General features: G+C 47.7%; 9 protein-coding genes across 9 annotated transcripts; 4 read left to right on the top strand and 5 right to left on the bottom strand.

Annotated features, from left to right (window-relative positions):
• Positions 1 to 100: 100 nt before the first annotated feature.
• On the top strand, positions 101 to 2,441 carry N7520_009482 (uncharacterized protein; the record flags this gene model as incomplete). The annotated part of the gene is made up of 8 exons (XM_057143416.1): positions 101 to 252; positions 314 to 378; positions 447 to 826; positions 900 to 1,198; positions 1,269 to 1,388; positions 1,456 to 1,581; positions 1,645 to 2,143; positions 2,211 to 2,441. 8 exons carry the CDS (start codon positions 101 to 103, stop codon positions 2,439 to 2,441), a joined length of 1,872 nt encoding a protein of 623 aa, XP_056992704.1.
• A 69-nt stretch (positions 2,442 to 2,510) lies between these two features.
• N7520_009481 (uncharacterized protein) lies at positions 2,511 to 2,986 on the bottom strand (the record flags this gene model as incomplete). Its single annotated transcript, XM_057143415.1, has 2 exons — positions 2,511 to 2,699; positions 2,768 to 2,986. The coding sequence occupies 2 exons, from the start codon at positions 2,984 to 2,986 to the stop codon at positions 2,511 to 2,513; spliced, it is 408 nt and encodes a 135-aa protein (XP_056992703.1).
• A 736-nt stretch (positions 2,987 to 3,722) lies between these two features.
• On the bottom strand, positions 3,723 to 5,495 carry N7520_009480 (MFS transporter; the record flags this gene model as incomplete). Its single annotated transcript, XM_057143414.1, has 5 exons — positions 3,723 to 3,977; positions 4,031 to 4,606; positions 4,679 to 4,871; positions 4,914 to 5,258; positions 5,317 to 5,495. 5 exons carry the CDS (start codon positions 5,493 to 5,495, stop codon positions 3,723 to 3,725), a joined length of 1,548 nt encoding a protein of 515 aa, XP_056992702.1.
• A 1,413-nt stretch (positions 5,496 to 6,908) lies between these two features.
• On the bottom strand, positions 6,909 to 7,823 carry N7520_009479 (uncharacterized protein; the record flags this gene model as incomplete). Its single annotated transcript, XM_057143413.1, has 1 exon — positions 6,909 to 7,823. The coding sequence occupies one exon, from the start codon at positions 7,821 to 7,823 to the stop codon at positions 6,909 to 6,911; it is 915 nt and encodes a 304-aa protein (XP_056992701.1).
• A 280-nt stretch (positions 7,824 to 8,103) lies between these two features.
• N7520_009478 (ankyrin repeat domain-containing protein) lies at positions 8,104 to 8,906 on the bottom strand (the record flags this gene model as incomplete). The annotated part of the gene is made up of 2 exons (XM_057143412.1): positions 8,104 to 8,600; positions 8,633 to 8,906. The coding sequence occupies 2 exons, from the start codon at positions 8,904 to 8,906 to the stop codon at positions 8,104 to 8,106; spliced, it is 771 nt and encodes a 256-aa protein (XP_056992700.1).
• Positions 8,907 to 9,025: 119 nt separating this feature from the next.
• On the bottom strand, positions 9,026 to 9,820 carry N7520_009477 (ankyrin; the record flags this gene model as incomplete). The annotated part of the gene is made up of 1 exon (XM_057143411.1): positions 9,026 to 9,820. The coding sequence occupies one exon, from the start codon at positions 9,818 to 9,820 to the stop codon at positions 9,026 to 9,028; it is 795 nt and encodes a 264-aa protein (XP_056992699.1).
• A 1,535-nt stretch (positions 9,821 to 11,355) lies between these two features.
• sit2 (putative siderochrome-iron transporter) lies at positions 11,356 to 13,338 on the top strand (the record flags this gene model as incomplete). Its single annotated transcript, XM_057143410.1, has 3 exons — positions 11,356 to 11,669; positions 11,733 to 12,346; positions 12,398 to 13,338. The coding sequence occupies 3 exons, from the start codon at positions 11,356 to 11,358 to the stop codon at positions 13,336 to 13,338; spliced, it is 1,869 nt and encodes a 622-aa protein (XP_056992698.1).
• Positions 13,339 to 13,767: 429 nt separating this feature from the next.
• On the top strand, positions 13,768 to 16,198 carry N7520_009475 (GH92 family glycosyl hydrolase; the record flags this gene model as incomplete). Its single annotated transcript, XM_057143409.1, has 2 exons — positions 13,768 to 15,542; positions 15,595 to 16,198. 2 exons carry the CDS (start codon positions 13,768 to 13,770, stop codon positions 16,196 to 16,198), a joined length of 2,379 nt encoding a protein of 792 aa, XP_056992697.1.
• Positions 16,199 to 18,483: 2,285 nt separating this feature from the next.
• On the top strand, positions 18,484 to 20,343 carry N7520_009474 (LYAR-type C2HC zinc finger protein; the record flags this gene model as incomplete). Its single annotated transcript, XM_057143408.1, has 4 exons — positions 18,484 to 18,504; positions 18,584 to 18,706; positions 18,893 to 19,036; positions 19,090 to 20,343. The coding sequence occupies 4 exons, from the start codon at positions 18,484 to 18,486 to the stop codon at positions 20,341 to 20,343; spliced, it is 1,542 nt and encodes a 513-aa protein (XP_056992696.1).
• Positions 20,344 to 21,168: the final 825 nt, after the last annotated feature.

The following is a 21,168-nucleotide window of genomic DNA, read 5'->3' as shown; positions in this document are numbered from 1 at the left end:
AGATGAAGAAAGAAAAGTGCCCCAAAATTCCTGTCCTCATGCCGTCGACTCCATCCTCGTGCAAAGAGCAATTCGATCATCTTAGCTCTTTGCCTACTCAATGGACAAAATTTCCTCCTTCATGAGACTCTGTTTTGTCCTGCTTACGGCTTGGACAACTTCAGTTGCGGCCGATTTTGCGCTATATGAAAATTATGATGCAGACGCCTTGATTGCTGCGCTCTCTCTGGGTAGTACGTGTCTTGCAGCACTGTGAGTACTTGTCTCTGGTTCCAACTCCCTGGAATGTCTTTTCCCTCTAACACCTTAACAGGAACACCACCATTTCTTGCAATGGAACCGCTATTGCCCTATTAGGCCACGGGGCAGACATCCACTGTAAGGCTTCCATGTTTAAATATGTTTTTGCTTGTCAGCGCAGAAGTGAAGTTAATATTTAACGAAAGTTTGGACGACTTCTGAGGTAGAGAATCTCTGCACGACAGCCTGTACCTCGTCCCTGAATTCCTGGAAGGACAAGGTTGAAACAGTCTGTGCAGAAGAGACTACTCTCCAGGGCAATATCGTGGTCAAGGCGAGAGCGCTCCCACTGACATTTACCCATAACTCCGATCTTGTATGCATGCAGGACAGTTCATCGAATTGGTGTTTCGTCGAGTCTCAGACATGGCAAGGAAGTGACTATATTCGTTGGGATCCAACAATGTGCTTCCCCGATGGTGATGACAACAGCACAGTCGCGTCGCAATGTGACGATCCGGATTTTGACGTTGGTGATATCGATGATGAGATGGCCGCTCTAACCAGTATATATAACGAGGACTTGGTATGTGATCTCCCTACATATGAAGTGCACCTGTGCCACCGAGACTGTCTATTAACTAGACGTCAACTGGTAGTACTGCAATGAGTGCTTCCTGAAACTCTATCGCCAACGTCTCCTGGATCCCTGGCTGCCAGTCACAAATTTCACGGATTATTTAATCGATCAGTTTGACCTTGTTCAAATGAACTGCTCAACAACCCTGCCTTACACCACTTCAGCCTCTACCTTATACGTTGGGATGGCAACTGCTACTGCTACTACCACAACCGGCGCAACGACGACAGGTTCCTCCGCAGTAAATACCGCGACCTGCCTAGGTCAAATGGTGCAGCCGCTGCAGAACTGGCTCACCTGCAATGATCTTTGCGATACGTATGAATGGAACCCCCTCCCATCAGTTGGAGACCTGGCTGATTGCTAATACGCTGCATGCGGCAACTAGGTACAATATATCAACGGGTGACGCTAGAGTTGTCACTGGAGATGATGCTTGTTATTTCAACGAGGCTACCTGTTTCCCCCTTCCATGCGAGATCGATGAGGTTTGGGATGGACCAAGTTGGTATGTAGGAGATAACGGTTGCGTGAACCCATGATACCATAATCTGTGCTAAGCTCTGTGAAAATAGTGACGATCTTGCCACGAGATATTCCAACTCGACATACAACGTGACCACCTCTCAATTCCTTAGCTGGAACAGCAATATACAGGGCAGTTGTACAGGTATTGCACCAGGGCAGCGTGTTTGTAAAGGGTACGTCTCAGATCAATGAGGACAACATAGAAACATTCAGGAAGCTAACCAGCGAGAAAAAAGTGCTCCTGGAGGAACTTTTCCTAAACCCAACGCGACCATCACGGCGCCCGGTGCAACCGGCCAGGCTACTTACTACACAGCAACCACTGCAGCCTACCCGACCCAAAGCGGAACCATCGACGAGTGTGGCGAATACTATCTCGTTGTAGCCGGCGACGACTGTTCTACCATTGACCTGCGCTTCGGTCTGAACTTTAGCCAGTTGCAAGAATATAACACGTATCTTAACTCCACCTGCGGCAACCTGTGGCTTAATTACGACATTTGCGTCGCCCCTGTCACACCTCAGACAGTTTCGACGGACGGTACGTGCCCTCCAGGGGTAACCTGCGAAGGAAGCGCGTTTGGCGACTGCTGCTCGCCATTTGGCTACTGCGGAACCGGTTCGGATTACTGTGTCACCACAACCAACGGCACGGCGACGTCAGACGGTACCTGTGGGCCTGATTATGGGGGTACGACTTGTATTCCCCAATTCGGAAACTGCTGCAGTATATACGTAAGTGATACGATATCCCTTCATAACCATAATTCCTATTCAGTATAGTCGCTAACCATAGACACAGGGCTACTGCGGCAATGGCACGACCTATTGTGGTGCAGGAAATTGCTACTCTGGCAGTTGTGACACCGATAATGGCGGCCCGTCCACAAATGGAGAATGTGGCCCGAACTTTGCTGGAAACAAGACCTGCACCGGTACTCAGTTTGGGACATGTTGTTCCACGTCTGGTTATTGTGGAAGTACCAGTGACTACTGTTCTGGATCAAACTGCTATAGCGGTGCTTGCACGTAATGTCCAAATGCTGCTCAGACTAGGAAGAGGAGTTTCTCAATGTATATACATACCATGTCCAGTAAAAATTCAACTCACCTGAGACGGCACGGATGAATAGCTGAACCATAAAATGTATGAGAAAGGGAGTTCAAGAAGACGGATTTCATGGTTGACAAGGTAGCAAATGAACCCTTGGTTGTAGAGAAAGTCGGACCCGTACGCAATGATATCGATCGAGTAAGGTTTCGCGGTTGCAAGGGCTTCGTGAATGTCGAACTGGTGCCCAATAGCTTTCCGGTAGGGATAGTCCTCACTACCTGCCGCAGCGCGCTGGCCTTCCTTACTATAAGCCATCGTTCTCTGTCTCTGCGGTCAGCACGCTCTTCTTGCAGATGACCCTTGTGAGTTAACTCGACAAACTTGCGAGCAAGCTGTTCATAACACAGGTCCGCATAGAGCTTGGGGTGTGTGCGGCTCAGGTTGATATAATCGCGATCCCCAATGTTCGTGACAATGACGCATATTAAGTCGAATGGGAGGGAGAGCAGGCTGGGACTCTTCATTCTTAACAGCTAGCTATGGACGCTTTTGGCGTATTTGGAGACTACTAGGTGAGCTCAGTGGATCACTGAATATTAGAAGGGAAGGACGACTTGAAGTGAGTAGTGCCCTTTTAGCCACCAATGAAAGCTGTGTACTTTTCCAATACGCACGATCCATACGCAATTCTTATGACCAAATTAGATCTATCTAAAAAAAGACAATAGTACAGAGATAGCTCGTACGCGTCACTAGTCTTCCCAGGTGCTTGGCTGATCGTTTGTCTCCTGTCCCGCGACCAGACAAACACACGGGGACGTCAGTTGTTCGATAAGCGGATCTGTGAACATGCTGGGGCCTCTACGGAGGCGAATAGGGACCAATTTATCAAAACGTTTTATTTTACTGTATTATACCAGAGAACCCTATAGGCCTCTAGTGTGAGTTGTGACCTTTGTTTGTTGTGAAGTCTTTTTTATTTTATTTTTTTCTGGTAGGTAGTATATGTTCTAACCAAAACAAGGGTAAATAACAGAATTAATCTCAGATGAGTCATTAGGTCATGCAAGGAATATCAGGCAGAATCAGGCACCCATAGGCCTTTTTAGGCCCATGGGCATGCCCATCATGGACAATGGATAAAGGTCCTGTTCATGGGTGGACAGAGTACAAGGGTTTTGTCCATGGACAAGGCCCATGCCGAAGTTTAATGATGATTAGCGCCACAGTCGAAGCATAAAAAGCACGCAGGTAGGTGGATCAAAACTCAACCCTAAACATCTTGCTTGTTCTGATGCGCTCTCCATATATGTAGAACAGAATAGGTAATGGGAACATGGCCAGAGCAATAAAGCCTAGCAACGAGTTTCCCCAGCCAAGTCCAAGAGTCTGATACATCGCTGGCCCGGCGAGTGGAAGCAGGGCACCAGCCAAGGATCGGAGAACAGTATTCGCTGCCATAGCAGAGGCAGCATAAATTGTGAACGCATCTACTAGATAAGTGCCGACCGTCATCTGTAGGATCATTAGTAAAGTTCCTCGATGTGCCTCAGGACTTGAAAACTTACGAATGCCAAAATCATGCCAACGCCTAGAAATGAGGTTCCGATGATAGGGGCAATCCAGGCAACTTTATAATACGCTGTCCATCCATACATGAATAAAGCGACCGGAACAAATAAGGACGCGGGAATCATAAGTGGCAAACGATACTCGGGCTTCGAAGCTCCTCCATTCTTGGCCGTAAGGTATTTCAGCAGACGGTCGGAGGTTGCGCCGAGGAACACGAGCCCGATTATGCTGCCTATACCAATCCCTAGGTATGCGAGTCCCACAGAGCCCTGTGAGAAACCATATTGATCCTCGAACACTTCACTGATAGTTGTAAACAACAGATAGAGGTATCCGTAGATCAAGGCAACGTAGAGGGACATCAGGAAGACAATCGGCGAAAGGAACAGCATTTTAGTAGGCCTAACAATTGCGTGCATAAATAATTCCTTTGGCGTCCGGCCAGTATCCAGTTTGGATCGCAAATTAAGATTGCCGGTCTGCTGTTGCATTTTCCTCGTTTTTCGAGCTAGGAGAGTAGGTGGGTAAGATTCCTTGATTGTGAAAATCGACAAAATGCTCACAGTTCCACTCTATAGCCAATTAGTATGCACTCATACATGCTCATCGAACTCTCTGTCCACTTCCAACCTCCATCCACTTACGGCCATGGTAAGAACCCAGAATGTCCATCGCCAGCCCTTTGCTTGAGTGAGATAGCCACCTGCTACAGGCCCTACAACTGGTCCTAAAAGAGGACCTAGGCTCCAAAAGGCCCTGTCGAACGTATTAGCTTTGGGCGCTTTAATGCGGTGCACCGGGCCAGACGGGTCGGGATTGGGCAAGATGACAAGCAAACTTTTTTGCGATCAACCGACCCTGTAGCGGGAGTAAACATACATTGCCGCGCCTCTCTTCTCCTGTACAAACATATCTGCAATAGAACCGGCGCCTATTGTTAAGGGACAGCTTCCTGCGAAGCCCGCAAAAAAGCGAAATACGATTAAGCTCCCAATTTCGGGTGCGACGGCACATGCAACGGTAAATATCACATAGAGAAGGTTGCAGGCGTTGTACATGATTCGTCGACCGTATAATTCAGATAACGGGCCAATAAGGAGAGGTCCAAAGCAGTAACCTAAGAGGTAAACAGAGACCACGAACGATTCGATTTCTGTGCTTGTCAAGTGGAAGTCTTTTGTCAAATACCCTATTCCTGGGGCAAACATTGATGAACCCAATGGCCTGTCGAATAACTGGTAGGTTAATAACGGTGCGTGAATGTAGCATAAGCGGGACATACGTGAGGAGGGTGATCAGCGCGATCGAGACTGTGGCACCGATCTTCTTATTTTTCGTCCAGTTGAGAGGGTTCTCGGGGTCTTCGGGACCATCCCAGTCAACAATATTATCATCTAGAGGCTCAATTTGCAAGTCTGTCGAGGTTTTTGGCAAAAATCCTTTTTCCGTGTCTATTTCCATATGATTTGATGGTTTGTTCTCATTCCCGCGATGGATTCCGGGGTTACTTGTGGCAGACGTTGAGACGTCAGTGGACCTTTCTAAATCACAAAGGATCAAATAATCAGTTTCAGTTAATTTGGTTTTATCTTTCCTTTCCAAACGTATGTGAGGGTGGCTCACTTTCAGAGTCCATTCTGATCGGCAATGAGATCTGCCTTCTGCGACCTGTCCTCCCAACGGGCTATTCTCGATAGGTAAAAATATGTAGAACAGCAATTGTTTCAATTCTTGGACCATGTGAAGTATGAATATGTGGTGCAGGACGTTGTGTTACTGTAGAGTTGCATAAATAATTATTGCGCTGCGGTGCGTCCAAGGATAGACAGAAATAAGATAAAGAATATTGAATCTTCTACGTGGGAAGGCAAGTGGATTAAGAGCCAAAGACTCGGATCTTAGGCACTCCGGACCGTCACATTTATTCACATAAACATTGCATTAAAGCGCCCAAAGGCTAATCCGCTGGACTGGCTTACGCCTCTAATCATGCTGAATAATAGGAAACAGTAGAATATGACTAGTGCATTCGTTTCGATCATGCAGGCTACGGAATTCGGGATATTCAACGGACATAAGCACCACGGTCGATCTCGTGACTTTTGCACTTGAGTCCGGGGACTTGAACCCTCGAAGCGGGGGAATGGGGATCAAAATGCCCGGCACCAAGATGCCGAGTGTTGTCTACTAGCCTTGATCAGTCCAATAGTTCCTACTGTTCTGATTGATGGAATCATTTGTCAGATCGCGGGGCTCAGCATGACCTCGGGTGGCGTTCAGGCCAGCGCTAGGACCCCGTCGTCGAATTAAATCACGGATCGGCGAATGCCTAGAACATGAGGGTTGATTTATTCCCCGCGGAAAGTCCAACCCGAACGGCCGAATAATCACTTCTAAGATTGTTGTGAATCATGGCGCTATGCCATATAATTCAGGTGAATTGGACAAGAAACAAGGATAGCCATGAACGATCAAGATAACATGCATGTTGTCTCGATGGCACATGCAGCTCATATTTGCATGGAATCAATGTTAGGACTTGCTAATCAAGATGACTGGCGAGACATCCTGGCTTGCCGGGTTCAAAGAACAGGTGGTGAGGATTTTGAAATTGATTGAGTTTGATGATAAATGGAGGGATGATGAAAGGGGGTAACTAAGAGCACGAAAGTGAGAGACTTGGAAGTGCACTACAAGTTCGTAACCAGGTGAGGCTCTTTTATGAATGTTTCATCTACATTTCAAGCTTTTGCCACCTCTCTGGAAGATTGGCATTCTGTATCTCCGTATTGGGTGGTATCTTTGACCAGAGACTAACGATATCCAGAATATATGGGCATTAATTCATGTTTACAGGTGACACACTTATCAGTATCAATTTCTCGATGACGAACCCGCTACATTCTCATCCACTTCCTGAATCACAAGCCAAAGTGCCTTTCGAAGTTCAAATTCCTCCTCGTCCTTGGCTGGCTCTTGACCTCGATTTCGAGCCTCCTCGTTCCTCTTCTTCAGCGCCGCATTGAAACGAGTCAATCTAGACTTCTGACTCCACGGAAGAGCAGCGTCCACCTCAAGCTCAGCAATCCACGGTTGAAACAGTTGAATTCTGCGTAGTTGTAAATCGATCTCTTGTGCCATCTCAGACCGGGTCACGGAAAGCGCCTCCAGTTGTCGTACAAGAGGGGCGTCCTGATCGACCTTGCCCTGGGAATCCAGAATAGGAATCTTGGCAATGTGAGCGACTGCATCCAACTTGGCAATCCCAACCGTCAGTCCTCTTGGCTCAAAAACCTCTTTGTTAGCCTGGCGAATGGTGTAATCGGAGCGACTTTTTGAGATCCCGTGACTGCCCAGATTGGCGAGACCGCTCACCGCGGAGCCAAGCCAATGGAGCGGGAATAGGAGTGGGATGGACTGAAGAATCCCGCCTGTTGCATCCAGTACCTGCATTGGCGGGCTGGTGGTCATGACTTCGTTGAGCTCGTCCAGAAACCTCATGAATGATTCTTTAGGTAGTCGGTGCTCTGCTAAACTGGGTGCGTAGGCACGTAGAAATGGAGATTCGTTCGCAGGTGCGATGGCAGGAATTGCAATGATTCTGCCTGTGGTTGGATTGGATGTTTGGCTTCTTGTTGCAGCTGTGGATGAGCTTTCTGCTGTAACTTCGGGAGGGCTGTACTGCGGAGGTTCTTCATCGGGAACTGATGTGTTCGCTTGAGATGACGATATTTCTCGCCCATGGCGATTCAGACCCTCTGAATTCTTGGATTTGCCGTCACTGCCCATGGTAAACTGTGTTAATGAGAGCGGAAATATCAGAGTAAAAATCTCCTAAACATATCTCTTGATCATTAAGAATCGGCAGGGTTATGGAAAGTGGGCCTGACGATGATGATGTGGGGGACCGCAGTGAATACCGCATTAGGAATCAATCGGCGAACCAATCAGAAATCTGGACCACACTCTTCAGTATTTCGCATTGACTTTGACAGCTCAAGACTTCAAAAACTTAGGTATTTTATATGATTAATAACATGTGTGCTACGGTACTACTTCTCGTTGGAGATTATCGAAACGAAATTGGCCATCTTTCTCCATCATGCCAAGTAAAGCCGCCTCCATTTCCTACGATGAGGATGGAATGCGGTGCGCGAGCGATTTGCTTGATAGAATTGTGAAAAGATGGATCAGCTCCGTAATTCAGCAAGATTTGCTGCATTCTAGTCCTTCTTTCTGTCCCTGTGGTCCACGAATAGGCCGTCCACCCATGTCCATCCTTTATGTTCACATCAACCTGTCCAGTTTCAAGAATGCATTTGACAACATCAGCACGCCCACTCTTCGCTGCCAAGTGAAGGCAGCCCATTTTACCAAAGGCCCCAGGGGTTGCATGGATATCCGCGCCTGCAGACAATAAAAGTTGTACTGTCTTGGTATGACCGCATATTACAGCCTCGGAAATTGCCGTGTAGCCAAGGGGCTGATCGAGCCATTTTTCTTTGTGTGCTGAATTAAAAGCTCTACCAAAAGGGTGTGACCTTTCCTGGCTGCCATTGTTAATGGCTGCCAATCAGGGCCTCTAATTGACCTCTCACGCTCGGTTGTCTTCGCAAGGAGGATCTTGACGGCTTCGACATGAGCGTTCATGGCCGCCAGTGCAAGCGCTGATGGTCCGTAAGTATATTTGGGCTCAGTAGCGTAGGGGGAATGGTCGAGAATAATCTTTAAAACCGATGCATGCTCATGCTTCCCTGCCATTTCTAATGGCGAACAGATTCCAGTCTGGAACGTGACCTGTGCTCCTCTGCTGATTAGAAGCTTCACTAACGGCTCGTAACCAAACGCTGCAGCCCAAGCTATGGCGTGCATTTCCCTGTATCGATTTCGGCACCGTATTGAAGGAGTAAATCCAATATTTCCTCGAAATTGTCCCCTGAAGACCAGCGGTCGGTAGAATGAAAGGAGGGACCGAGGGGTTCGGATCTTCACTAATCAGGTAAAAAAAAAGGCTTATGAGAATTTTTTTTATTCCATTCCTCGGTCCCCGGGACATCTTTCTCGAAAAATACGTCGACGGAGGTGAAGATTGGTAACGCAGAATTTCTGACCTTCAGTCTGAATGACTCAACCTCCTCCTCGTAGAAAATATCTTCCCCTCTGTGGAACTTACAGGAGGCATTCGGAAACAGAGTCCCAGTATGGTCGTTACCAAATTCGTTAGCCTGGAAATGAATCCCTCTTGTCAATCTCGGAGTGCCAGCCCAGTATAGTGGAGTCCGCTCAAGTTCAGCCTGGCTGTTTGGGTCTGCTCCAGCTTCTAGAAGCAACTTGACAGTTCCCACACGTCCCTGCTGTGCAGCATATGACAAAGGTGTCCGCCCCCTGGGGCATTCGGCATTCGGATCAATGTTTTTCATGCCGAGAAGAAGCTTCACCATGTCTTCGAATCCCCTCACGGATGCCCAGGCAAGTGGTGACCAGCTGTCACAGCCTTTCTTTGGGCTATTTGGGTTGATTTGCGGTCCTTTTTGCCTTTTCGGATTGATGCAAGGTTGTAAAGACCGTTCGGCATCTAGAAGACGCTCCACAGTGCGAGTAGACCCGGTCTGAGCAGCATACAGAAGCACTACATGCCCTCCATTCTTCTTGATTTCATTCTGGTAAAGCAGGTTGGTGAAGTTGACATAAAAATATCGGCTCGTCAAAACTAGGCTGTTGATATCAGTTGATGTCAAAGAGCTGAAAATTTGCTGCCATAATTCGAGAGGCAGTGGACAAGGCATTTGCATAAAAGGGACCTGTTGGACTGATTAAGACTAAATAAAGACAAAGACAAGCAAAGTGGACAAGAGGTGGGGGCAATACGTTAATCAATATCTGTAAGAGGAAAGGATTTGCATGTTAATGCGGGGCAGTGATTGGTGGAAACTTGCCAGCCTGAGGCTACCATTTTATGCTTAACATCTTCGATTGGATTTTTAGATTTTATCAAGTAACCTTTCATTCTGAATGCCGGAAATGATCTTGAAATAAGGATGAAGCGATATACTAGAGGGGCGGGTAGCGGCCATGTTGTTTAGCGTCTTCCTGAGCTTATATTTGGAACTGAGTATAGTCTTGCGACAGAACTTTCATCAATTGGCCGGATGGTGTAGTTGGTTATCACGTATCGTTAACACCGATAAGGTCCTGGGATCGAGCCCCAGTCTGGTCATTCTTTTTCGAAGATTTTTACATTTTTCCATCGTTCCCATTTTGTGTGGTTGATGTGGAGCTTTTTTGTGGGTACAAAGCCTCTCCCGAACCGGCGAACTTCAGCGTCCAGAAGCAGAATCAGGGAAAAGAAAGCACCTGGGCACTGCATCATGTGTGTCTTTGGGTTTTCGGCTGCTTGTTTCCTTTTGTCTTCTAAATTTGAAATACCAAGGTTTTTGCATTTTACATTAAATGAACTGCATATGTACGTCTGGAACTGATGTGAGACGAACAAAATACATGTAACATGTGAGGGTTACGTACATAGTTACAGGTCCACGGGTCATTTGGTGCTTACTTAAAAGGCCTTGGGCTTTGTGTAAAGCTGAGATCTTACACGATGTCAGCAATCATACTCACATATTCCAAGGTAGAGGCTCGATTCAATTCAGGCGTAGTTTCAGGAGATCCTTCTTGATTAACGGTTCATGCCCATAAATTGGCTTGACCCGGGGGTTTTCAATTCATAATATTCTTCGTTTATTGCTGGCTAACATGGTACCAAGCTTAAACAACGCGTTGGATTGCCCACATAACACAATTATGGGCATTAGTTTGCCAGTACTGTTGACGCATAGATTGATTCAAGGTAGAATCCTGTACATATGTGAGGCCATAGTATATATCCATCGCCATTTTAGATACATTAATGGAATTGTGTATAACCGATGTTGGTGTCTGAGTTACGGACTGAGCGAAACCGCAAACGGTGTCAGGGTCACAGTTTAAGTGTGACATTACTTTTTGGCCAATCACACTTGAGTATCACCTTTAGCGGTCAAGGTGGGTCCTCAATTCAATTAGTCTATTGGTCAGTAAACAATGGATTATCTGATGGACCCACCTGCCTATCTGATCCAATGTCAACTTGAAGTTGCACTTGCACCTGACCAGAGAAACATGATTGAGTAGACACAGAAGCTGATGTTCCGTTACATGAGCTCCCTTGTTTCTCCCACATCTCCTCAACCCCCTCCATCATTCTGTCCATCCTTTCCTGCAAGCTGACCGAGGGACAGACGATTGCTAGTCCTTAGTGTTGATCACCGTTATCTCTGCGACGATGGGCGTGTTCGACACCATTCGCGGTCGTGATGATGACAGCAAACTGACTAGAGCAGTCGTCGATACCCAGAACATCTCAGATCCAGCGAGTAATAATGATCAAACTGCCACTGGTCCAGACTCCATCGAAGATGGCACCGAGTCTCATGGCAAATCTGAGCCTTCCGATGGGACCGATGGGGTGGACTACGATGAAAAGTTAACCGAACTTGATCCGGCTCATGTCACCCACCAGATTGATTTGGGTCAACAAAAGGCCGAAGCCGTGGCTCTGGTTTGGAGCCGGCCCGTTGCGTTCATGATCTATGCATGGTGAGATTATACGATGAGTCCGATTGAAAATTTGCAAACTGACTCTCTCAAATTTCATCACAGGATCTGGGTTTGTTTCTTCATGCTGGCTTTGCACTCATCGATCTGCAGCAACCTTATCCCCTTCGTCTTCTCGGACTTTGATCTCGCACCCCAAGTCAGCACCGCATACATTCTATCCGCAATCATCGGCGGGGTTCTGAAATTGCCGCTGGGTAAAACATTGCAGTTGTGGGGTCGCGCAGAGGCTCTCATCTTTTCGACTACCATTTATATACTGGGGATGATTGTTTTGGCTACTTGTAATGGGGCCGATTCATTCGCAGCTGGATATGTTCTTTACTGGGTCGGGTATAATTGTTTATATCTGATCCTGGATATTTATGTCGCCGATACCTCTGGGATGCGCTCTCGTGCATTTGCATTTGCATTTGCAACGACACCATTCATCTGTACTGCTTTCACTGGGCCTCTCGCAGCTACTTCTATTCGAGCTAATTTAGGCTGGCGATGGGGCTTCGGAATATTTTGCATCATCCAGCCGGTGGTATTCTGTCCCTTGGCATTCGTCTTCAAATATTACGAGTCTAAGGCGAGTCGAATGGGTGTTTGGAGACGCAGGCCCAGTGGGCGCACGAAGATTCAATCCATAATCCACTACATCCATGAGTTCGATGGTGAGTTGCTGTTGGCCTATATTCAAATGATTTGGTACTGATTTCGATTAGTGATCGGCGCATTCTTGCTGATGGCCGCTTGGGTGCTTTTTCTCCTTCCATTTAGTATGGCCCAGTATGGTCGCGCTCAGTACAAAAGTGCCAGCTTTATAGCCATGGTGGTTATCGGATTCTGCACACTATTCGTCTTCGCAGCATGGGAGAAATGGGGTGCCCGTACCCACTTTATTCGATATGAACTACTCCGGAAGCCTACTGTTATTGGTGCATGTGCCTGCTCTGCCATCCTCTATTTCAGCTTCTACCTATGGGACCAGTATTTTTTCAATTTTGTGAGCATCACTTACGACCTCGACTCCACCATCACAGGTTACATGTCACAAATCTACAACGTGGGCTCCTGCTTCTGGTCTCCAATTATCGGTCTAGTTATCTGGCGGACCCGGCGGTTCAAGTATATTTGCTTGTTCTTTGGTGTTCCCTTGATGATCTTAGGCTCTGGTTTGATGATCTACTTCCGTGGAGAAAATCATGGGATCGGCTTCTTGGTCATGTGTCAGATCTTTATTGCCTTCGCTGGCGGTACCCTGGTGATCGGCGAGGATATGGCTGTCATGGCCAGTGCAGGTCGTGAGGGCACCCCTATAATGCTAGCTTTGGTTGGCTTATCATCAAGCATCGGTGGTGCGATCGGGTATGCCGTCTGCATCGCAATCTACAATAATGTCTTCGTGGAGGCTCTGAGAAGTCAATTGCCAAATGACCTGAGGGCCAACGCGACCCATATTTATACTGCTGGAATTATATCCCAAAAAAGCTATCCTGTGGGGTCTCCAATACGCGAAGCAGTTAATTATGCCTGGAGTTATTCCCAGAAGATGAACTGCATTGCCTCAACCTGCGTCCTAGTCTTGCTAATCCCGGCGGTCGCGGTATGGAAGAATTACGACGTCGGAAAGAAGCAGAACAAGGGAACGATGGCTTTCAACTAAAGCCCGTTCGGACTGTCATTTCATGACATTAATGTGAGATTTGTGATTTTCGGAGACATGACTATTCCATGTTATCATCGCGAGACTGCCGATGCAGGCCATCGGCTCGTTGCCATTTTCATGTATTCATTACTTTGCTATGTCTATAAATTGATGAACGTCAAAATGAATATTCCAGGCGTGCAGCCCGAGGTTATCGTATTGTTCTCCTACAGTGACCCCGCACATTCGAGGCCCTTACATCCACACTAACGCTGCAGGGTTTGTATGCATGTCGATCCTGTCAACAATGTGACCCTGCAATCTAAACAGTAACACTCTCCCACAACAGTGCCCAGGCGACTTTCTTCCTTCATCATACCTATCAACGAACCCAGCTAAAAATACGCGTCAGATGCATGGTTTCACTCCACATTCTTCACCTCAACGATGCCTTACCTGCACACAAGCATCCTCGTGACATCGATATCCCTTCTCCGACTCTTCCATCCAACAACAGCAACACAAAATGATCTTCACTACGTCAACCCACTAATCGGATCAACAAATGGCGGGAACGTCTTTGCAGGCGCAAGCCTTCCATATGGCCTCGCCAAGCCCGTCGCAGATGTAGACGGTCAGAACACAGGCGGCTTCTCCACAGATGGGAGCAATGTTACCGGCTTCTCACATATGCACGATAGCGGTACAGGCGGGAACCCATCTATGGGGCAGTTTCCATTATTCCCGCAGTACTGCGCCGATAACGTACTCGACAACTGTAAGTTCCCCAAGGCGGCACGTGCTGCTCACTACGTGAATGATTCCGTCAACGCGCGCCCGGGGTATTTTTCATTGGAGTTAGTGAGTCGGATCGCTGCGGAGATGACCGCTGCTAGGCGAACTGCTTTATATCGGTTTACGTTTCCCGAGAGCAAGACTCAGAATGGGTCTGTATTGGATCCGTTGATCGGGCTTGATCTGACCGATTTGTGGGATAGTCGACAGAATGCGACTATTTCTGTTGATTCTGAGTCGGGAAGGATTAAAGGCAATGGCACTTTTTTGCCTAGCTTCGGCGCGGGATCTTACCAGGCTTATTTTTGTGCGGATTTTGCGGGTGCAAGACTACGTGATAGTGGGATTTGGGTGAATGATCGGGCTGGGTCGGAGCCAAAGGAGTTGTTTGTTACCCGTGGATTCAACAATTTCTATCTCCAGGCTGGTGGCTTTCTAAGATTTGAGCGGCCCGATGATGGTGTTGTGACGGCTAGGGTAGGCGTCAGCTTCGTTAGCACTGATCAGGCATGCTCAAATGCGGAAATGGAAATACCTGATCCACTCAATGATTTTGAAAGACTTCAAAGTACGGCGGAAGATGCCTGGAAAGAGAAGCTTAGTCCTATCAGGGTCACCCCAGGAGGGGTGAGCGATGACATGCTAAGTGCTTTCTGGAGTGGCATCTATCGGACGATGCTTTCGCCTCAGGATATGACCGGAGAGAATCCGTTGTGGGAAAGCGATGAGCCATACTTTGACTCCTTTTACTGTCTTTGGGATGCTTTCCGAGCTCAACATCCATTTCTTACGGTCTTGGATCCCAAGGCTCAGTCGCTGATGGTTCGTAGTCTCCTGGACACTTTCAAGCATGAAGGGTGGCTACCGGATTGTCGCATGAGTCTCTGCAAAGGATGGACTCAGGGTGGCTCCAATGCAGATGTCGTGATTTCAGACGCTTTTGTCAAGAATTTGACAGGTATTGATTGGGGCCTTGCCTACAAAGCAATGGTCAATGATGCAGAGAACGAGCCGCTAGAGTGGTCATATGAAGGACGGGGCGGTCTTCAAAGCTGGAAACGGCTGGATTACATTCCATACTTGGACTTTGATTATTTAGGATTCGGGACGAACTCACGCAGTATCTCGCGAACTGTGGAGTATGCTTACAATGATCATTGTGTTGCTGTGGTGGGCAAAGGTATCGGAAAGAATTATACCACTTACCTCTCTCGCTCAAACAACTGGAAGAACCTTTTCAAAGATGACCAAGTCTCACTCCTCGAAAATGGAACTGATACGGGCTTCACTGGCTTTTTTCAACCCAAGTATCTGAATGGTACTTGGGGTTTCCAGGATCCAATTGCTTGTAGTGCCTTGGCCTCTTGGTGCTCACTGACTTCGAACCCCTCCGAAACATTTGAGTCGAGTATCTGGGAGTACAACTTGTAAGCCTTTGGCTTCCTTTCAAAAGACCAATACTAACTCACTTTTCTCCAGCTATGTTCCTCATGATATGGCAGCTCTGATAAGCCTTTTGGGAGGGCCCTCTTCATTCGTCTCCCGACTTGATTACTTCCATGAGTCCGGACTAGCGGATATCAGCAACGAGCCTGTTTTCTTGACAGTCTATGATTACCACTATGCCGGCCGACCAGGCCTCTCCGCAAAGCGAGCCCACAGCTATATTCCGCGAACATTCAATGCCTCGGATAACGGACTCCCCGGCAACGACGACTCCGGAGCCATGGGCTCATTTCTGGCATGGAGTATGATGGGTCTATTTCCTAACCCGGGCCAAAATGTCTACCTCATAACTCCGCCCTTCTTCGAAGCGGTCGAAATCACACACCCCGAGACCAATGAGACAGCCATGATCCGAAACATCAATTTCGACCCCACGTACCAAAATATCTACATTCAAAGCGCCACGCTCAACGGGAAACCATATTCGAAGAACTGGATTGGCCATGAGTTTTTCACTCAGGGTCTGACGCTGGAACTGACGCTTGGAGAGACCGAGAGCGGTTGGGGTACAAGCAAGGAGGATTTGCCTCCAAGTCTGAGCGACTCGGTTGTCCAAGATGAGATGCAGCATGCATGACGGAATCAACTTTGGTTGATTATGTGCATGTGGCATCCAATGAAAATCTGGTTTTGTAGCGGTCTGTTGAAGCCACACTCGGACCTTCTTACGGAGCATATCCGATGTGGGCTGTGGTACCGAGGTACAATGATCGGCGGAAACGTGGTAAGTTATCAGGCTTTATGGAGTATATATTTCTAGTTGAATTATTATTGGTGAGAATTTTGATGTTTACATGCTGGTAAATACTACAGTACTCCTTACTTTACCTGGGCTTGTGCATAGTTCGCTAGATGCCTAGTTGAAGTGTATAGCAGTTGGATTCAAATGTTCTCATTGGAGGCAAATTTAAGCGCTGGCCCGCTCCCGCATTGGATAGATAACTTACCTTTCATTGTAGTCAAGAATGTTTTGACTCCTTTCAAAGATGACTACAACCAGTAACAATACACTGACAAGGGGTAGTGAGTATGAAAATGTATCACAACTAAATCCTCACCGCGACAGGGTATTCAGTCTTTTTTCTATTGCACTGCTCTGACGTCTATCCATTTCTCGCATGATCGTTCGGCCTTGCACCAGTATCAAGTGAAAAGCCAGAGCACATTGTCCCCGGCGCAAGGGTCAACATACCTTGTATTTTACCTGCTCATTTGATCATATACCCTGGCCCACAATGGTGCTCAAATGCTGACGAATCAGGCAGCGCACTGTTGATGGATGATAAGCTTGGAAGTTAGATTTATAGGTTCGAGTAAAGACTCGCGGGACATTCCATATCGACATTGCATGACGAGACAATGTGCGCCACCAGTCATTAGTGCGGATGTGGCGGAGCTGGACCATCTACAATACATAAGCTCTGACCAAAGGTCCAAGTTTATAAAGACCCTGTCGAATGTACTGTGCAGCCTGGAAACCGGAGGCGACGATCCTGGCAGAACATCACTTATCACTACCCACTGAACATCTGACGTCGATGCGTACAGTATCTAGAGCTCACAAACATCTCTCCGAGAAGGGTTAATAGACAGCAAGGACAAGGATAAAGACTGCCGATCGCTGGGTCTCTTCACGATGCATGACCCGAAAGCTCGCGCGGGCCAGGATCACCCGGACCCGGTGATCGAAGGTATCCTTCTGTTGCGCATGACCTCGGGTGCCGTTATTTCCATGCCACACTAGGTAAATTAGCGTACACTCCCTTTCAGTACACACCATGACCAGTGCCATTCAAGACTTTCCGTCTTCAAATGTTTCCTATCTTGCAGAAATTGTGGTCGACGATCTACATGTAGTGAGATAATGTCGCCATGTCGCAGCCTCGTGATACAAGAGGTCGATACTAGTGCTCTAGTACGGAGTTAGTTGCATGGGGCTAGGAGTTTCTATGACGACAGTGTCAAAGCGAGAAAAATGAATATTTACATTACATTGACATGTGTCACGAAGATGATTACAGATGAAAACAAACCAAACCAGAGATAACTACAGTTTATACTGCACAAATGGGCAGCTCAGGTTTCTTTAGCCTCGAATACTATCCAATGTTCATTTCAGGCACAATAGATAGTTTCGGCTTCCGGCCAAAAATAGCGGGGGCCGGGGGTTAAAGGAAAAATCATAACAAAAATGAAAGTAAGTTCAGCTGCAGGTGATAACAAATGAAAGTGACTGGTCTCCTGACGGGCTCGCTTGACGAGTAGCCAACCAAGCCATCACGATCAGCCAGTGAGCACGGGGATCTCCCGGGGTCTAATCTGTGGGCGCGTCGAGGTTGTCGCGTTTTGAAACAAGACGGGAAAAGGGGGTTTCTATTTTGACTTTTTGTTACCAGGTATCCTGGATGGTAGTTTCGCTTTGCAGTAATATAATATCTTTCAAACCCAACCTCAGACATCGTTGCGAAATGATTGTTCCCCATATTTTGTCTCCATAACACGGACTTGCTTGTCGCCTTATCTCCTTATCTCTTATCGATAACAGGTTCTCTATCTAGTAACATTACTTGATTAGGACTAGCTCTACTGTATAAGGACTAGCGTGTATCCACGCGCCTTCCAGTTTTCGACGCGCAAAAAAGGAAAAAGAAAAAAAAGAAAAAGCGTCGTCTTTGCGTTCCCTCGAAATCTCGACGCATTTGCGCTTTCGCCCCCTAGTCTCCAAGGGATAATATTATTTCCCATTCCCACTTTTCCCTCATTCGCTTTCAATTCACTCCTTGTTTCCCATTAGCTTCTTTCGGAATTGGAAACCTACATTGCGCTGGCGCTTGATCCTCTTCCTGTGGGGTTATCTACATTATGGTGTCCTTTCAATGCGAGGTGCGTGAGAACGACTTGTCGCAAGACCAATTGCCCTTCATTCCGGGGATCACAGTATATCTTACTGACAGTGTGACAGGGTTGTGGTGATGTCCTCACCAAAAAGAAACTCGACCCTCACCGCGGTCAATGTCGTGGCGCGACCTTTACGTGCATTGATTGTATGGTCCACTTCTACGGAACCGATTACAGAGCCCACACGGTATGTATTCATCAGTCATGCTTATCACATCGATCTTGAGCCCTTGCACCCTCCGCGCGCAATCAATAAGCTATCACGTGGCCGGAGGGTACACTGGACTCAGAATCAGCACCAGGAACAGCATCTCTCTGTTGATTTGAACTGTTACTCAATATCGCTCATGCTAACATTGCTTTCTCGCCCTAGTCATGCATGACTGAAGACCAAAAGTACCAAGGCGCGCTATACAAAGAGAAGCCAGCCAAGAATAAAAAGGGCCAGAACAACCCTAACAACCAGAATGCGAAACCAAATCAGCGCAACCAGCAGGCCCGCGTGGAGGATGCGCCTGTATACGTGCCCCCTCCCCGGGCGCCTACCCCCCTCCTGCCGCCGAGGCCAAGCCCACGGCTGACGCCATGGCCGACAACGGCAAGGCCGTCAATGTGTTTGATTATTTGGTCACCGACGAAACACCCAACGCGTCCAAGGCTTCGCTCGTGCCTCCCAAGGAGCAGATGACAATGGTCGCCGAGGCCCGTTCTCTGTTTGAACCCAGCACCGCTCTTGCCAATCCCGATGCCAAGACCGACGATGAAGGTAATTACGATATTGCCTACGAAGAAAACGGCTTTTCATATGGCGCCGATCCTATCCCCCTTTCCATATATCCCAACAATGGTCCTAATCTTTCGACAGAATTCGTCACTCCAGCACCCAAGAAGAAGAAGGATCGCCGCAAGGAGGAGAAGCGCGAATCTGGCTCCGTCAGCGAGAAGAAGCGCAAGCGCGGCAGAGAGAACTCTCTCAGCCCGCAACAGGATATCGATACTCCCATGATGGATGTCCCGTCAAGTGTTGTCAACAACGCCGGTACCCCCATGCTCAACCATTCCGGCCTTACCGGTGGATTGAACCGGATGATGCGCTCGCCCTCGCACGAAATGGATGACACCCCGGCCCACAGTAACCGGGCTTACAAGGACGCCTCGTCGCCCATCAAGCGTAGCCGACGCAGCACAAAGGAGGTCAACGGTAGTGGTGACGCCGGCCTGGGAATCTCGATCAAGAACCGTGCTGGGCGCCTCGTGTCTTCCATGTTCGGTGGTACCGGCTCTGTGGTCTCAGCCAGCAGTGGAGGCCATGAAAATGGATCTCGTGAAGCTATTCGCCGTGGCAGCGCTTCCAGCGGTGAGATGCAACTGGAAGTCCGTAAGAAGAAGTCTCACCGCTCGCGTAACGAATCCGACAATCACGATGAGAGTCGCAAGTCTAAACGCAAGAGCTCCAATCCCACCGATGGTGACCGTCCTCCCCGCCGCCTCAAGCAGGCGGATGAATCTCCCCGCCGCGAAAGCCGTCAGGTCACTGTTTACCAGCACTCCAAGCCCCCGGCTCGCGCAGACGACGTCATGCAACGCGAAATGGCATCTCATTTCCTTTCGCTCGTCTCCCGTGACAGCGAGCGTGGCTGCTCCATCAACAAGGCCCTGAAGCGTTTCCACCGCGACTTCTCTGCTGAGTATGACGATGACCGGGGTCGTGATAATGGACGAAGCGGCGCTGACCGTGAGCGTCGCAGCGAGGATGAGAAGGATCTCTGGCGTGCTTTGCGGTTGAGACGCAATGACCGGGGTGAGATTGTTGTATTTGTCTAAATTGGGACACCTTGGGAGGAATATCAAAACGACAGTTTCTTTTTTCTCTCTTTGTGAAATAGAATAACTTTCACGAGATGAATGGGTTGGGCTTTTTTGCATAGCGCGTTTACTGTTATATTACTGTTTATTCAAACTCTGGCAGGTCTTTTTCTCACATTGTTTTCTCTGGCCCATAATGTCGAATCGTATAATGTCTACATGATATGTCAAGTCTTACACGTCTACCATGTTGCAGTTTTCCCAACGCTAGATAGCCTGAACGTTTTGTCAATATGTCTCGGTTGACTGTGAGGCAGCGTCGTATTCATGACCTTCCGCTACACATAGGGTAATCGTCCTATTACAACCGGATCCCGGCGTGTCATCCGTTGGCCAGGGAAGATATAGGAGTCCAAAGCTATACTGAAACCGAATTATCAAATAGGGAGAAGGGACCATTATTAGCTCAAAATATGCCCTGGTTTTTTTCGTGTTTCACGATAATTGTGATACTTCGTTCTATTCTTTTTCGTGATTTCATTTGCTCTGAGCCATAGTTGGATACGCTCAACACTGGGCAAGCTTGCCATATATCGAGGGTTGAAAAGCTGCCTGAAATTAAAGAGCCTTGTTTCAATTTTGCAAATTTTTCCTCTAGCTGAAAGACACAGCTAGAAGATTACAGCTAGAAGATTACAGCTAGAAGATTACAGCTAGAAGATTTTTCTTGAAAAGGTCAACTGGTTCAAACCCTGTATCTGGTATCATGAGCTTAGTACTAGGTACCAAGATACGTAAAAGAGCTTTAATTTCACTTTAATTCACTTCAACGATTCTCTCTTT

Source organism: Penicillium odoratum (assembly GCF_028828045.1).
Source record: "Penicillium odoratum strain IBT 22623 chromosome Unknown utg000006l_segment0_segment0, whole genome shotgun sequence".
NCBI classification, from domain to species: Eukaryota; Fungi; Ascomycota; class Eurotiomycetes; order Eurotiales; family Aspergillaceae; genus Penicillium; species Penicillium odoratum.
The sequence above is the reverse complement of the archived record's forward strand: the minus strand, read 5'-3'. Positions and strand labels throughout refer to the sequence as shown.